This window comes from Lepidochelys kempii, chromosome 2 (assembly GCF_965140285.1).
Source record: "Lepidochelys kempii isolate rLepKem1 chromosome 2, rLepKem1.hap1, whole genome shotgun sequence".
NCBI classification, from domain to species: domain Eukaryota; kingdom Metazoa; phylum Chordata; order Testudines; family Cheloniidae; genus Lepidochelys; species Lepidochelys kempii.
In genome coordinates, this window is record NC_136381.1 from 7,214,886 (window position 1) to 7,228,003 (window position 13,118).

General features: G+C 41.5%; 1 protein-coding gene and 1 non-coding gene across 13 annotated transcripts in view; both read left to right on the plus strand.

The window, feature by feature from the left end:
• Positions 1–13,118, plus strand: part of TSNARE1 (t-SNARE domain containing 1) — a 693,119-nt gene that overhangs the window by 283,111 nt on the left and 396,890 nt on the right. For all 12 annotated transcript variants that reach the window (XM_073329996.2, XM_073329995.2, XM_078851414.1 and 9 more), the window contains one exon: positions 7,285–7,354. In XM_073329996.2, the coding sequence (XP_073186097.1) occupies positions 7,285–7,354 (70 nt within the window). The remainder of the gene's footprint in view (positions 1–7,284; positions 7,355–13,118) is intronic.
• Positions 8,655–8,726, plus strand: TRNAK-UUU (transfer RNA lysine (anticodon UUU)). Its single transcript has one exon. It is a non-coding gene; the product is annotated as a tRNA-Lys (tRNA).

Genomic DNA, 13,118 nt, shown 5'->3' on the forward strand with positions numbered 1-13,118 from the left:
ACAGTGAATGTTTACTGTGCCTTTAGGAACAGAAACATTCTGGATGCAGAGCTCAGCAGATTTGTCATTAGAAGTAGCTGGTGTCGGTGGGAGATTGAATCAAAGAATGAAGTGGGATGGATGGATGAAGTTTGTAAGCAAGGACCCTCTCACTTCACTGTTTTGTTGATACTCTTTCTCCTCCTGTAATTAAAAGCATGCTAATTAAATTAAAAGGCTTTATTGGTTGTTTGGGTTTTGGGAAAGATAACAAGGACCAAGCAGGCTTTGTTCTATTCTTGGGTCTTTCCAGCCAGCTGGCAGAGATTTTATGGAGAATGCAACTAATATTCCCCCTCCTTTCATGTGCAAGCTTTCTTCTTTCTCTCCATTTCCACTTAGAGCTAGTCAGAATTTTTTCATAGAAAATTATGTTGAAATTGAAAATAAATATTTTTGTTGATTTTTAGTGAAAAATCTAAACTGGAAAAAATTCAACCAAACTTTTGACTCAAAACCAAAAAAAAAAAAAAGAAAGAAAGAAAATTGATTAGGAAATGCCACTGTGATGCCTCATGGGAGTTGTAGTTTGCGTGCCTTGTGCTCCCATTCTCCTTTATGGGCTGCTGGGCTTTGTCTGGACTACATTTTCCATGATGCAGAACAGTCCCCCTTCTTGCTGAGCAGCCATGGTGCATAGCTAGCTCATTGGGAAGATGGGGTCAGAAAACCTGGGAACTACAACTCCCTTGGGCGGCTTTTTGGAATTGAAACTTTTGGTATTGAACCAAAAACCTTTTAATTTTTAGGTGTTCCGCTTTTTGATGAAAAGCTGGAATTTCCCATGGAAAAGCGGACACTTCTCATGAAAAACAAAAATCTTTAGTCAAAAGCCCAGTTTTCCATTAAAAACCAGTTGTGATGGAAAAAAATTGACCATCCCCAGTACCTCAAGGTGGCAATACAGTTCGTCACACCACCCAGGCTCCTGAAAAGGGTAATTCTTATTGCTTATGTAGCAGTTTTCACTGTCAAGGTATGTTACAAATCGATGAATTAATCCTACGAGAGAGAGAAATATTACTTCTGCCTTACTGATAGCAAAACTAAGCCACAGAATAATGAAGTGGCTTGGATAAGTCACAGATGGAGTCAGTGTCTGTCAAGGTTCCTCCCCCACTCTGAAAGCTAGGGTACAGATGTGGGGACCTGCATAAAAAACCTCCTAAGCTTATCTTTACCAGCTTAGGTCAAAACTTCCCCAAGCTACAAAATATTCCACCCTTTGTCCTTGGATTGGCCGCTACCACCACCACCAAACAAATACTGGTTACTGGGGAAGAGCTGTTTGGAAACGTCTTTCCCCCCAAAATACTTCCCAAAACCTTGCACCCCACTTCCTGGACAAGGTTTGGTAAAAAGCCTCACCAATTTGCCTAGGTGACTACAGACCCAGACCCTTGGATCTTAAGAACAATGAACAATCCTCCCAACACTTGCACCCCCCTTTCCTGGGAAATGCTGGATAAAAAGCCTCACCAATTTGCATAGGTGACCACAGACCCAAACCCTTGGATCTGAGAACAATGAAAAAGCATTCATTTTTCTTACAAGAAGACTTTTAATAGAAATAAAAGTAAATAGAAATAAAGAAATCCCCCCTGTAAAATCAGGATGGTAGATACCTTACAGGGTTATTAGATTCAAAACGTAGAGAACCCCTCTAGGCAAAACCTTAAGTTACCAAAAAGATACACAGACAGAAAGTTATTCTATTCAGCACAGTTCTTTTCTCAGCCATTTAAAGAAATCATAATCTAACACATACCTAGCTAGATTACTTACTAAATGTTCTAAGACTCCATTCCTGGTCTATCCCCGGCAGAAACCAGCATATAGACAGACGGAGACCCTTTGTTTCTCTCCCTCCTCCGAGCTTTTGAAAGTATCTTGTCTCCTCATTGGTCATTTTGGTCAGGTGCCAGCGAGGTTACCTTTAGCTTCTTAAACCTTTACAGGTGAGAGGATTTTTTTCTCTGGCCAGGAAGGATTTTAAAGGGGTTTACCCTTCCCTTTATATTTATGACAGTGTCAGAACAAGGATTAGAATTTAGGATTTCCTGGCTTCCAATTCCACAGTCAGGTGATGAGTCCATACCAGTTATCTGTTCTTTTTCATGACCTAAGATACTAGAGCAACCAGTGATGTATATATGTTTGTACCATTGAGAGTGTCTTGAGAAAATCCAAGAGATAAGTAATAATAATAGCCTGTATTTATTTAGTGTCTTTCATTGTGTATTTGTCAAGTGCTTACATACTTGATATGTTAAATGCAAGAAGGAAAAATAAACAAATCTACTGTTGATTCAACATTGAGGTTCAGACATCAAACATTCAAAAAAATGTTTTCTTCTGGATTTAACTTAGTCACTTTTCTGTATCTTGTATATTTTGTGGCATAGATTAAATAACATAAGTAATAAAAGCCAACTTATGTTGTTGATTTACAAGAGTCTCACTGTTAGCTTTAAAAATCTGCTGGACTGATTTTGATAAATCTTAAGTCGTCGTGGAGTGCAAAACAAGTCAAGTTTCTAGCTGCAGCCATTCCAATGGGAACATATGGAAAAGGTAGCTTTTTTTTGGTTTGTTTTTCCCAGTTGCAAAATTCAAAAGCACCTCTTTGGCTCAAAGTTAAAAAAAAAATCACTCCCTTCGGCTGAGACAAAACATGGAATTTGTATGAGGAAGTCCTGAACAACTGAAACAGGAAGATGAGAATGGAAGCTGGAACTCAGCTTTTAAAATATAATTAAGTCATTCAGTGCCTCCCCTCCCCAGCAAGAGCCTCCTGAGTTGCCTTTTACAACTCTGGTGACTGTACCTGTTAGATCTAGAACATTCTGGGTTGGCAAAGTTCAAAAGACGTGTTCCTGCAACTTGGGAGACTAAACTGCACAATGAAGTGGGGCAGGGCGTAACTTGTGAAGGAGGACCTTACCACCTCCTGCCCCAGTGATAACGTGACGCATTTTTTGTTGTTGACATGGTTGAAGCAAGGAACCAGGAAAATGATCTTTGCTGCAGCATTTTGAATGGATATGAGTGTGGCATGATGGGATTTATCGAGGCCAGAAGGAGGAGGTTGCAGCAGTCAAGATGCAAGAGGATGAGGCCTTGGATGAGAGTTTAAACTATTCTTGCTAACTACCTTAGAGCCCAGGGTGCTTATTGTGGAGGTCAGCCTGCTCTTAACTTGCAGGGTTATGCCTGCTGTAATTTGCCACTTCACGGTGATCTCTGGCCTGATTGAAGGCTTTTTACAGGTCCTGATCCTGCCAGGTGCAGGATCGCCTTGATTCCCATGGGAGATAAGGATACTCAGATGCATGTAAGATCAGGCCCATTGCTCCAGGCCAGTCCTGCTTTGGTGCCTCCGCATCCCTCATAAACATAAGAATGGCCATACTGGTTCAGACCAATGGTCCATCTAGCCCAGTATCCTGTCTTCTGACAGTGGTCAATGCCAGGCGCTTCAAAGCGAATGAACAGAACAGAATCAAGTGATCCATTCCCTATCATCCAGTCCCAGCTTCTGGGAAACAGAGGCTAGGGACACCCCGAGCACGGGCTTTCATCCCTGACCATTTTGGCTAACGGCTATTGATGTATTTATCCTCTATGAAACGATCTAATTCTTTTTTGAAGCCAGTTATAGTTCTGGCCTTCGCAGCATCCCCTGACAATTAGCTCCACAGGTTGACTGTGCGTTGTGTGAAGAAGAACTTCCTTTTGTTTGTTTTAAACCTGCTGCCTATTATGTGATGGGATAAATAACACTTCCTTATTCACGGTCTCCACACCAATCATGATTTATAGACCTCTATCATATCCTCCCTCAGTTGTCTCTTTTCCAAGCTGAACGGTCTCCGTCTTTTTAATCTCTCCTCATATGGAAGCTGTTCCAGACCCCTACTCTTTTTTTTTTTTTCCGTTCTCTGTACATTTCCAATGGAGAATTGGAAAAGGTACAGAGAAGGGCAACAAAAATGATTAGGGGGATATGGGGTGACCAGAACAGCACACTGTCTGCAAATCGGCCTTGGCCTGCATTGCATTCTGTACGTGGGCCCTTCGTGCACACCGGAAGGGAGGGGAGCACAGAGTGTTTGTGGAGTGGCAGTTTAACTGCCATGATGGTTTTTTATGGCTTATGCCAGCTCAAGGAGAAACCACTGATGGGACAGGGGAGGGAGCGGAGCCCTAGGACGGATTTGGGCTCAGGCACAATGGTTTCCTATTACACGGGGGGGGGGGGGGGGGATTTTTGCCTGAATAAAAACCTCAGCATTTGGATGAATCATTGGCTTGGCGCGTGATGCCTCCTCACATTCACGGCTTGTGACCAGCCTCTTCTTTGGAACAGAATGGGATGGAATGAGACTCGGGGAGGAGATGAACGAGAGCACGGGTGAGTGGAAAGCGGCAATGTATGTTGTTTCTTAGCTCCTCGGGAGTTGCATACTAAGGCACACCAACCACAAACAAAATCCTCGGTGAGGTAATTACCGGGGATTTATGCCTTCTTCTGAAGCATTTGGCATTGGCCAGTGTCGGTGACAGGATTTGGGGCTAATTGATTTTTTGATCTGTTCTGGTAGAGCAGTTTCGGTGTTCCTAACAAGGTGCGGGTTGACAAGAATGAACGCACGCCGTCTGGGAGTGGGGAAAAATGAATGTCTGTCGTATAAGGATGGACAAAGCGTGACCCATGGAGATCAACATGCAGTTGCAGCCACCCTAGTCACTAATACAAGGGTGTGAGGTTTGCAGAGACTCGGGATCCCAGCAAGCAGTTATCGCTCTTTCGCTCAATGGAAGGCTGCTCAGATGAAGATGTACAGTTGCATGTGGGAGCTGTGGAATCCAGAGGCTATATCACTGGGTTAAAGAAGAAGGTGGCTGCAGGCTGTTCCATTTTTACACTACCTCAGTGCTGCTCACCAAAGGTCCCTCACCAAAGGCTCTTACATAAATTAAGTTGTATTGGGATAGGAGGGAAGATCCTTTCATGGACTGAGAACTGGTTAAAAGACAGGGAACAAAGGGAAGGAATAAATGGTAAATTTTCAGAATGGAGAGGGGAAACTAGTGGTGTTCCCCAAGGGTCAGTCCTAGGACCAATCCTGTTCAACTTATTCATAAATGATCTGGAGAAAGGGGTAAACAGTGAGGTGGCAAAGTTTGTAGATGATACTAAACTGCTCAAGATAGTTAAGACCAAAGCAGACTGTGAAGAACTTCAAAAAGATCTCACAAAACTAAGTGACTGGGCAACAAAATGGCAAATGAAATTTAATGTGAATAAATGTAAAGTAATGCCCATTGGGAAAAATAACCTCAACTATACATACAATATAATGGGGCTAGGTTAGCTACAACTAATCAGGAAAGAGATCTTGGAGTCATCGTGGATAGTTCTCTGAAGACGTCCACACAGTGTGCAGCAGCAGTCTAAAAAGCAAACAGGATGTTAGGAATCATTAAAAAAGGGATAGAGAATAAGACAGAGAATATCATATTGCCTTTATATAAATCCGTGGTAGGCCCACATCTTGAATACTGTGTACAGATGTGGTCCCCTCATCTCAAAAAAGATATACTGGCATTAGAAAAGGTTCAGAAAAGGGCAACTAAAATGATTAGGGGTTTGGAATGGGTCCCATATGAGGAGGGAATAAGAGGCTTGGACTTTTCAGCTTGGAAAAGAGGAGACTAAGGATGGGACATGATAGAGGTCTATAAAATCATGAGTGGTGTGGAGAAAGTAAATAAGGAAAAGTTATTTACTTGTTCCCATAATATAAGAACTAGGGGCCACCAAATGAACTTAATGGGCAGCAAGTTTAAAACAAATAAAAGGAAGTTCTTCACTCAGCGCACAGTCAACCCGTGGAACTCTTTGCCTGAGGAGGTTGTGAAGGCTCGGACTATAACAGGATTTAAAAGAGAACTGGATAAATTCATGGAGGTTAAGTCCATTCATGGTTATTAGCCTGGATGGGTAAGGAATGGTGTCCCTAGCCTCTGTTTGTCAGGAGAGAAGTCACTTGATCATTGCCTGTTAGGTTCTCTCCCTCTGGGGCACCTGGCATTGGCTGCTGTTGGCAGACAGGACTGGGCTGGATGGACCTTTGGTCTGACCCAGTATGGCCATTCTTATGTTCTTATGCTCTGGGATCCACTGGACTAATCTGATAATACCATGAATGTGAGATTTACCTTTTTGTTCTTAAATTTTAAAAATAATGTAGACTCTTTAATGTAGCAGCCAATTGACTCTGCAGCCCATGTGTCCTTTGTGGGGTGTCTTACTTTAGGATTTCAAATCTGCATCTAGAATTCAGGGTGAAAAGTACATTTACTTGGACACCAACAGTCTTTCAGGCTGTACAGTTGGGGTAGATGTTTAACAGTGGTCAGACATGCTTGGAGTTGAACCGAATGCCGTATTTGGGAGACACGGCCTAATTTTCCCACGGGACATATTGACAGTGAACTTGAGGGGGTCACAGAACATATTGACAGTGACCTTATTCTTCTGGAGTGTGGAGTAGAGCTCATTTAAGGTTACCTTAAAGGTCATTTTCCTTTCCTGCTACTCTCTCACCATATCTCTTTGCTTGACTGTCTCCACTGGCTCTTCATTATCCACATACAATTTAGATTAGCCTTGCTTTCCATATGCTCCCGAACTCTGTTCCAGCTTTATCTCCTGCATGGCCTCCTTCTTCCTTTTAATTCATTTATACTAGACTGTTCCGTCCTCTTCTTCCTCTATTACATATTTTTCTCCTTTCATGCCACTCCTTATCCTTAGATCATTAATTTAAACCAAGCATTCTTCTGTACCTCCTCTGAATCTTTTTAGAAAATGTACCACAGAAAATGACCAAAGGGCACTCTTGGGCTTGTGTTGTTCAATTGTAAGGTCTATGGGGCAGAGATTTTCTTTGGTTTATCTGAATTGTTGTAAATCTCTTTGTACAGTTATGGTCTATAAATATAACAAATGTGTATAATACACCCTCAAGATGCAAAAGGATTATTCCACATTATTAATTTCCTCTCCTGGAGTTAGTATTGTTGGACCTTCAGCTCTTGCTGTGTTCTGTGTTTTTATTTATCCATATGTTAGTTATTAGCAAAAAGGTTTGAAAGAAACCCCATTTAAAAATATAAATACTTTTGTCTGAAATGTGGTGTCATTTCTTTCTCTTTTCTTTCTTTTTGTGTTGACAGTGACTTCCTTGGAAAGAACCCTTAGATCCCTTGGGACATCGAATGATACACAAGAGCTGCGAGATGGACTGTGAGTCTAGTTTGGATTGCTGTGGATCTCTGTCTCTCTTGTTCCATATTATTCCCATCTATTTTCTCTCTTCTATTTTCTTATGTTCTTATGATGTTCCCCCCACACACCCCTTATAAAGCTGGACAACTTTTTGCACAACTCCTTTTTGATACTTCACATTTATGATTAATGTTTATAGGAAGTGTATTGATTTTATAAAACTTCCCTTGTGCCGGTTTGAGAAGGACGGTGAGTGGATAAAGGAAAACGACTGGTTAATTATTTTTGTAATGTGAATATGATGGCCAGAATTGGAAGCTGAAGTAGGTTTTTCTTGCCAAGAACAGTCAAGCGAGGAGGAGAGAAGAGGGGATAATGGGAAGACATAAATTTATAGCTAAAAACAGCTTATTATCGTGTCAAAACTGACATGGGTCAGCACACATAAAATGGTACAAAATAGTATGTTACATCTCACTTCTAGCAGATTTGGGTAGTCTCTCTGTGTGTCTCTCTCTAACACTAACACACACACATTTTCATTGTATACACACTAAAATAGCTTTTCTAAGTGTGCTGCAATTTCCTATTAAAATGCCTCTTTTATAATGGCCAACAAAACAAAATCTATCCTCCTTTTTATGAATGTAACTCATGGGACGTATATCTCATGGCAGAATCTGGGGCTGGAGCACCCCTCGGAAAAAGAAAAACTCAGCACCTATGCTCATATTCCCTGTTATATTTTCTCCTTTTAAAGATGGAACCCAAGATTCCCACCTTCTTTCTCCCCACTTTACCCTGCCAAGATCCTATAGTGTAGCCAACACCCTCTGGAACAGGAGGATGGGACTGAAGTAATTTTTCAAGCCTTCAGTGGCCTTGCTGATTGTTCACCACCGGGCTGCTGCTTTTTGTTGATGTTTCATCCACACAGAACGTCTAGGTGTGTCTGAAACATCCAGCACAGAACAGGTGTGTTTACCTGAATGTAACTATTCCATTTGTAGCAGATGACAGGACAAGGAGTAATGGTCTCAAGTTGCAGTGGGGGAGATTTAGGTTGGATATTTGGAAAAACTTTTTCACTAGGAGGGTGGTGAAACACTGGAATGCGTTACCTAGGGAGGTGGTGGAATCCCCTTCCTTAGAAGATCTTAAGGTCAGGCTTGACAAAGCCCTGGCTGGGATGATTTAGTTGGGATTGGTCCTGCTCTGGGCAGGGGGTTGGACTAGATGGCCTCCAGAGTTTCCTTCCAACTCTGTTATTCTATGATTCTATGATTCATTTAGCCACCTGGCAGGTGTGTACTTTCTAGATGGCTAGCTCAGTTGGTAGAGCATCAGACTTTTAATCAGAGGGTCTAGGGTTCAAGTCCCTGGTCAGGCACAGAGAGTCCTTCCTCCTGTGGAATCTCCCAAGAACTTCAAAAGGCACATCCTCCTTCATGTTACTTTCTAGATGTCGCTCATGCACTAGGCTGTATTAGGCATAGCTCCCTTGCCTCCTGGATGCACTGAACAGTTCAGCACTGTAGTTGCCATTCTGACATAGCACTACCTAGTGCATTATTCATGGCAGGCGGTGTTTTACCTGAGAAATGTGGTATAGTCAGCTGCTCCTCCGGTGCTGCTCCTTGTTAATTGTTCAGAAGAGACCTCTGAGCTGTGCGTGCTACCTCTGCAGCAAACAGTTCCAGTTTAATCTCTTTCCCCCTCCTCAGCACCCAACCCCCCTTGTTCTGAGGCTGTCACACGTTTCTCCTTGAGTATCCTCTAACCCAGAAAATGTTCAGGGAGCAATGAGTGAACATTTGGTTAAGTTTGACTTTTCGTGTTACTTTGAAGACAGCATTTGAGTAGAATTTTATTTAGATAATAAAAGTGCCACACATTCTGATTTCGTATTTTGTGTCTACATCCCTCTGATTAGAGTGAAATTGGTGGGGGGGGGAGAGAAGAGGGGGGCTTCACAATAAATAGGTTCCATTGTATTTGTGTGTGATGAAAGACCCTGCAAGATAGGTCTCTAGAGCCAGCACAGTCACTGCCAACTCTTGTCGCTTCCTCGGTCCGGTTGGCATCAGCCCACTTGTTTGTCTGCCACAGCTGTTTGCAACACGCTTCACTAGGAATGGAGGCCTTTGCCCCTGTCTGATTGTCTGAGTGTTGGGGTTTAAGTTCCAGGACCTCTTTGCCATCTGGAACCCCTCTTTTGAGGGTTTTAGGGTGAACCTTCTCCACACACAACAGCAGATTGTTTAGTAAGAACAAGATTATTTTAAAACAAAAAAATGGAGTTAAAAATGCCTTGCATAACATACCTAGATTTATAGTTTGCATAAGCTAAACCAGGCCAGGCATTCTCACTGAAAGTTACCGAGGGAAAACACAGTCCTTAAGTATTCCAAAGAGCAATCTGTGTCTGACTGCAGTTCCAACCCCATCCTGTTCTGAGAGCAAGTGAATCTCAGCTGTCTTTCATGCATTCAGAGATCTCACCACACCCTGCCGCAGCTTTGTGTCCAGCCAGGCTTCCCATCTTACTCAAGACCAACCACCTCCACTCTGCAAACAATTTTTCTGAATTACCTACATGTACAATGAAGTGGGGTAAAGTAAGGGGATTGCTGCTTTTTCTCTGGGTTTGTCTAGTCAAGGCCTAAGAGATGGCCCACTGGGGATACAAAACCTTTAATAGCTACCTTTTGAAAGATTAACAACACACCCCTGAGGTTGTATTTCAGAGACTAGCCTGCCTCAGAAATAAAATGGTTTGTTCACTTGTTCATTGAGTAGGGTAATTTCACCTGGTTTGATGGAGTTTTTTCTAAATCTGAATCACACCCCCTCAAGCTCTTTGGCTATTAAATATTATTTTATTTACAGACATATTCATTCTGTCACAAAGGGTCACCGGTGTCCAGGGCTGGAGTGCACATAATTCAGTGGTCCTGGCAATGTGTATTCCTCCATCCCCCTCTAGTGGCAGGTCTACATAAAAGATGATAGCCTTCTAATGCTATCAGTTGCTTTATTAACTCAAGGGTTAGAGGACCGTGCTGTGGATTTAAAGATCCCAACCCTGCTGATGATCCATGTGGGGGACAATATGTTTCCACAGAGTTAAATATTTGGTGGTGTCCCCCACCCCCAATTTTGAAGCTTTAAAACTTTTTAAGCTTTAAAAAACTTAGTTTGGGATGTACTTTCCTATGTTAAAAGAATGTTAAGGTTGCATCATCAAGCACTCAAAAGGCCCTAATCAAGGATGCTTTTGTAACCTTAATTTGGTCCCCTTTTGCATATGCATTATGATGATACACTCTTTAATTGCTTGGTCACATGTTGTTTCTTCCACAGGACCCCTTGCCTCATTCAATGCACAAGATGGATGTGCTCTGGGTATAAATCAGGGTTGTAGTGAAGAAGGCTGTTGTCGGTAGGACCTCTGCCTTATTTGTTGCAATAGTTGGAAGGTATGTCATGAATGATCCAGAGGATGCAGGGAGAGAAAGGATAGTCTCATGGTTAAGGGAGTTGAATGCTGCCCTGAAGAACTGAAATCTATTTCTGCCTCTGCCACACAGTTTCTGTGTGAGGTTGGACCAGGCACTTAAACCAAAATGTTCACAGCTGGCTGTGAATTGGGTGTTCCTCATTTTCTGGTTGCCCAACATTAGATGGGTGATTTTTCTGGGCCTTCGTTTCTGTTCCTCATCTGTAAAATGGGCACAGTAATACCACCTGTTCTCACAGTGGTGTTGTGAAGATATATTGAATAATGTTTGTAAACTACCATGACAGGCTCAGTGAAAAGCTCATGAGGAAAGTAATAATTCTGTATTCAAGCACTGAGTTTGGTTGTGGTTCAATAAATAATGCACAGGGACCACACATTGAATGAGGAGCATCAAATGGAATATTCAATAGTTATCCATCAAAGGAATGCTGCCTATTCTGTGCATTGAATGAAGCCAGATGTCTGGTAGAAAAAAATGGTATGTGATCATGTAATTAGACTGTCATGATGCATATGCACAAGAGGGCTGAATTAAGGTTGCACAGACAACTTTAATCCCAGCATTTCCTAACTTTTGGGTGCTTCGCTTTGCAATCTTAGAGTTCTTTTAATGTAGGGTTTTTTGAAGGTAGATAAGCGCAATGCTTTTGTTAAGATTTGTGCAATGGCCCTGATGTAAGTACTGTGCTGAAAATAAAGTCCAAAATACTTTGAGAATAATGAATTTAATCTGAACAGCTCTGGCATGAGACAAGGGCAATGGTTCTTTTCCCAAGTGAAAAGGAAAGCAGAGCTTTTGGATTGCTTGTGGTACTCTGCTTTCAGCCATGCTGTGTCCCTGCTAAGCACCTGTTCTCCCTTGGGGTGCATACTGTGCCAAAAGACATTTATGGCTCACCACGCTGTTATTCAACAGCCGTGATTGAAAGAAAAAGATCATATATCTCATTGGTTATTGAAATCGCTAAGTAACCTGCAGAACTTTTCAGGAAGGCTAATTACTTCATCAATTTGGTTTGCCTTCTCACTACCCCCAAAAGGCAGTATCACATGCTGTGAAGAACTGCCAACATATTTTGTGGAGAAGGTTACCCAAATGTGGGATGCTCTCTCCACTGAAAAAGAACCATACAGTGCTCCCAGAAAAAGAAACATCGTACTCGCAGTTTGAGGCCTACCTGCACAATGAGAAACACTTGACGCACTACCAGAAATCTGTATCCCCACATTCAACTCAAGCCCATGCCCCTCCTGTTTTGTTTATTAAATATTCAGGGGACAAAAAGGTGTCTAACTGAAAATTCTTGGTGCCCCTCAATCTGGAGTAGAATTAGAGGTTGTTTCACCTCTCTACTTGGAACTGGTGCAACTGCTGCTGGAGTACTGAGTCCAGTTCTGATGTCCACAATTCAAGATGGATGTTGATAAATTGGAGAAGGTTCAGAAAAGAGCCACAAGAATGATTAAAGGATCAGAAAACATGTCTTATAGCCTGACTATTCTTTATATTAACTTTACATTTTATAACTTGGAGGTTTGGGCTTTAAAATATCCTCCATTAAAATATTTTTTATTCCTAAGAAATTCAAATTCCTTTTTTTAGAAAGTGAAGAGTAGAAAGGTATTTTAGAGTAATAATTTACTGAAAGAAGATTTTTAAGTAAATCAGACAGCAGCTTTTAAGTGTCAGCATGGTTAATTGCGGGTAGGATTTTAATAATATTTTATAGGGGTTTGTTTTTCTTCTTGTATAAGCTTTAAAAAAAGATTTCCATAAATATTTTGAAGTGTCATTTTGATTCTATTAATATGTTAAACCCTTCAAAGTAATACCTTCTCTGTTCAACTCAAAGCAGCTGGATTAACTTTATCTGTCCTTTATTTATCACTACTGCCATCAATTTCTGACATGAAAAATCGTATTGGTTTGACAGTAAAACAGGATTACCAGACTGCACCATTTACATTTAACTATAATGCCCTGGCCTCATTAATAATTATGTCTTATATTTATGTGACATCTCTTATCCTTTAGAATCCTAAAACACCAGAAATGTGACATCTATATGATAAATTGCAGAAGCATGTGATAAACTTCAGATAAATAAGTTTATCACACACCTTTGACACATCTGTCATCTGGCCATTAATCTGCTTCTCTGAGACATCTCTTAATATTCCAGTCCCCAGGTGGATTCAAACAGCTGCCATTTAAAAAAAAAAATCAGCCTGCCAGGGAGACTGCCATGGGATGTTTAC